General features: G+C 49.0%; 1 protein-coding gene across 1 annotated transcript; it reads right to left on the minus strand.

Annotated features, from left to right (window-relative positions):
* Window positions 1-516: 516 nt before the first annotated feature.
* Window positions 517-1,454, minus strand: dusp28 (dual specificity phosphatase 28). Its single transcript, XM_030116051.1, has 2 exons — window positions 1,104-1,454; window positions 517-636 (listed from the first exon to the last, which is right to left on the minus strand). The coding sequence occupies exons 1-2, from the start codon at window positions 1,452-1,454 to the stop codon at window positions 517-519; spliced, it is 471 nt and encodes a 156-aa protein (XP_029971911.1).
* Window positions 1,455-3,468: the final 2,014 nt, after the last annotated feature.

The raw sequence follows: 3,468 nt of genomic DNA on the forward strand, positions 1-3,468 counted from the left end.
TCAGTCATGTCATATCCACTAAATGGGTTTTTATAGTATCTAAGACATTAACTCAGTCCATGATGATTTCAAATTTTCAGGAGAAACCACAACATTGATTTCACTATAAAGCCTCTTTTTTTTCTTCCTTTCTTTCTATATAATCTCTCACTTGCTCTATTTTTCCTGGTGCTACTGAAACAACGTCAGAACCATATGCTCAGTATTTGATCATTTCTAATGTCCTACAGCAAATATCTTAACATTCCCTGATTTATTTGAATCTACTGAGTCCTAATAGTTAATTTGCTTCATATGTTGCCATTTGTTTTGTTATTCATGTGAAGAACTGCTGCAAAACCTTCACAGCTTTTTTTTAAGACAAAATCTGTACATGAAGCCAGGCTGAGCGAGCATGACTGACGCAGACAGTGAACTGATGAAGACTTTTCTACATAAGTCAAATATTAACCACTCTGTAGAGATGAAGAACGGCTCTGAAGCTGCTGAGCGTGAAGCAGGAAGCCCGCGAGATTCTCACGGCGGGTCGGAGGATCGGGACTCTCCTGGAGGTCTCTGCAGCTCCTGCTCGAACCTCTGCAGCTGGGCCATGAAGCCGGGGTTGGGCTCGATCACGTGACGCGCCGTCTTCACCCTCTGGAGACAGAATGGAGGGTGAGCAGAGGAAGATCAACCCTAACCCTAACCTCTGGAGACAGAATGGAGGGTGAGCAGAGGAAGATCAACCCTAACCCTAACCTCTGGAGACAGAATGGAGGGTGAGCGCCGCAGAGCAGCACAGTCCCAGTCCAGAGCCTGCTGCTCACACACCAACCTCTGCTGTCTGGATTGATTTCATTTACCATGAATATCACCTGCTGTTCGTCAGCTTCATGATTCATATGTAAATACACTCCACAGCAGTGTGCATTTAGTTTTAGATCAGTGTTTTCCTGCCCTCAGTTTGAAGACCCTGTCTGGTGTGTGTGCTGGCGGAGGGGAGGCTGCTGGCTGCAGGCCAGCTTGGAGGATAAAAGCTACGGTTGCAGGACTCAAACCGCTCCGCTGCACATTTTTGACCATGCTGTGACCCTGTCCCTCGCCACGGCGCCGGCCCTTCTCACCCCGACGGCGTCCGCCAGCGTCAGCCCGCGGTGCTTCATCAGGTAGGCGATGCAGACGGCGGCCGAGCGGCTGCGGCCGTTCTTGCAGTAGACGACGGTGCGGCCGCCGCGCCCGGCCTCCCGCTGGATGGCGTCGGCGCAGCGGTGGAAGTGGCCGTACAGGTCCTCGCCCGGGTCGTCGTAGACGGGCACCCGCAGCCGGGAGACGGCGGCGGCGGCGGCGGGGAACGGCTGCTGCCGGGACACGTTGATGCAGAGGGTGACGCCCTCCCGCCGCAGCAGCTCCTCGCTGCAGGCCGAGCGGGCGTTGCTGATGAACAGGGCGCCGGTCACCTGACACAGCTGCAGCATCCCGGCCTCCAGGGGTCACTTCCTGAAGGTCACAGACACAGACAGCCTCCTGAAATCATCCTGTTCTTTTCACCTGATTACAGGTGATATAACACGGTTCCTCCCTGGATTCTGGAGTTCTGTCAGTTCATAAAGTCTGCGTAATGCACTCTGGCTTTCACTGACCAGGTAAGAGACATGAAGAGAAAAGACACTCAGTCCATCAGTCCACAGTCTCATCTTCCTTTCAAACAGAAACACAGAATCCATGTGGACACGAGGCAGAATCACCATCTTACATTAACTTCAATCTCCAGCCAAAGCAGCGAAATGATCCCATTAAAAAAATACAATTGACTGACCCATAGTAGACTCAGGGGAGCTGGAGCTTCATTTTTCAGTCCAATTAGGCAGTTTTCAGTAAAAACCAACTGCAGCACAGTGATAATAAGGAGTGATCAGAGATTCTAAAGTTAAATCAAAATGTGTCTCTAAGCTCTGAATATCACTTCCATACTTTTCCTGTTAATTCAAACATGAAAACAGAGATATTACATTAAACTAGTACGTTTCCCTTTAAAAGGAGCTGGTGTCTGACTGTCTGCAGTCCAGACGTTACCGGGGACAACATGAAGGTCTCACTCTCATCACCCAGAGGACGGAGGGACTCACCGCCGCCTCCTTCCCAGCAGGACTCTGCGTCTCTTCAGGACAGACTGGCGGCGCTGCGTCCAGCAGCAGAGCAGATCCAGGCTGGCCGGCTCTCTGGGACCTCCTGCTGACCCCCAGCTGCTGCCGTCCACACCAGCCTGCTATATTTACCAGCAGGGAGCCAGCGCCGCTCCGCTGGGTCCTAAAGCCGCTCAGCTTCAGCCTGACAGCAGCTGGGACTCATCCCAACTCCAGGAGGAAGCAGCAGAGTCTGCAGCCACTAGAGAGAGTCTGCTGAGTTACACACTGAAAACAAGGCAGCAGGAGTCTGTTACTGGAATGAAAGAAAGACTAAATTAAAGCTGAATTAAAGCTGGAAAACAAAACTTCCTCTATTAAATCCTGATGGCTCAAACCCAGCAGTTTGGGAGCATTTTGAACAATGAATAAAAAAATACAAATAATTTAGAAGCGCAGAGCATGAGGAAGAGAGGAGGATCAGGAACAGGAAGAGTGGAGTAAAAGACAGGAAGCACTAATAATGTGTTCATTTAGCGTCCTGCAGGCAGACCGTTACGTTAACAGACTGTATCTGTCCAAGGCGGCAGGATGTGAAACGACTGTTCTTCTGCTGCTGACAGACTGCAGAGTTTCACACAGACGGCCTCCTCCTGAAGTCCAGCTGCTGACATTTCTGGAAGACATCAGCGTGATGATGATTTGGATCGGCGAGAACAAGGTGCTGATAAAATTAGTTTTTTATGTTTCTAGATTTAAATCAACACATTTGAAAAATGAGCAAACCTCCCCTCAGAAACAGCAGACACAGCATGCTTGATCGTTCATTTTCTTCATCTGAGTGCTGCTAAAAACACCCAACACTGTCCATCAGCTGGACTCTGGACGGAAGAAACCATCAGGACATTTAGATCCTCTGGATTTCCTGGTTCACCATCAGTTAGTTAGTTAAATACTTTATTGTCAGATTCTAGGATCTGAAATCTGTTTTACATGTTCCAGCGGCTCCGTTTCACAAACACAAAAACGTTTCACAAATACAGACACAAGACATTTAAAACGATTGTCCACTCGTACGTAATGATTTATGAATTAAGTTCCTCATTTAGTTTCAGAATAGACTGATGGACAAAAGAATTGCTCAGTCTGACCCTGTTGAAGCGTGGCACCAAGTACTGACGCCCTGATGGCAGCAGCACATATTCAGAGTTCAGGTCATGGCTGGGGTCAGAGGCCACATTCTTAGCCAACCACAGTGTGTTGTTATGATATGCAGCCTCATAAAGTCCGTCCAGAGGCAGTCCCACAATCTTTGAGCAGATTTTAACCAGTTGTCTCAGTCCAGATTTAGTCGTGACTGAGAGGC

The sequence above is a fragment of the Salarias fasciatus genome, chromosome 18 (genome assembly GCF_902148845.1).
Source record: "Salarias fasciatus chromosome 18, fSalaFa1.1, whole genome shotgun sequence".
Lineage (NCBI taxonomy): Eukaryota > Metazoa > Chordata > Actinopteri > Blenniiformes > Blenniidae > Salarias > Salarias fasciatus.

What these genes read in the sequence shown, in the direction of transcription:
- dusp28 (XM_030116051.1), bottom strand. Translation starts at nt 1,454, where the DNA reads ATGCTGCAGCTGTGTCAGGTGACCGGCGCCCTGTTCATCAGCAACGCC. An exon ending in CGCTGGCGGACGCCGTCGGG is followed by an intron (nt 637 to 1,103) that starts GTGAGAAGGGCC and finishes TTCTGTCTCCAG; the next exon opens with AGGGTGAAGACGGCGCGTCA.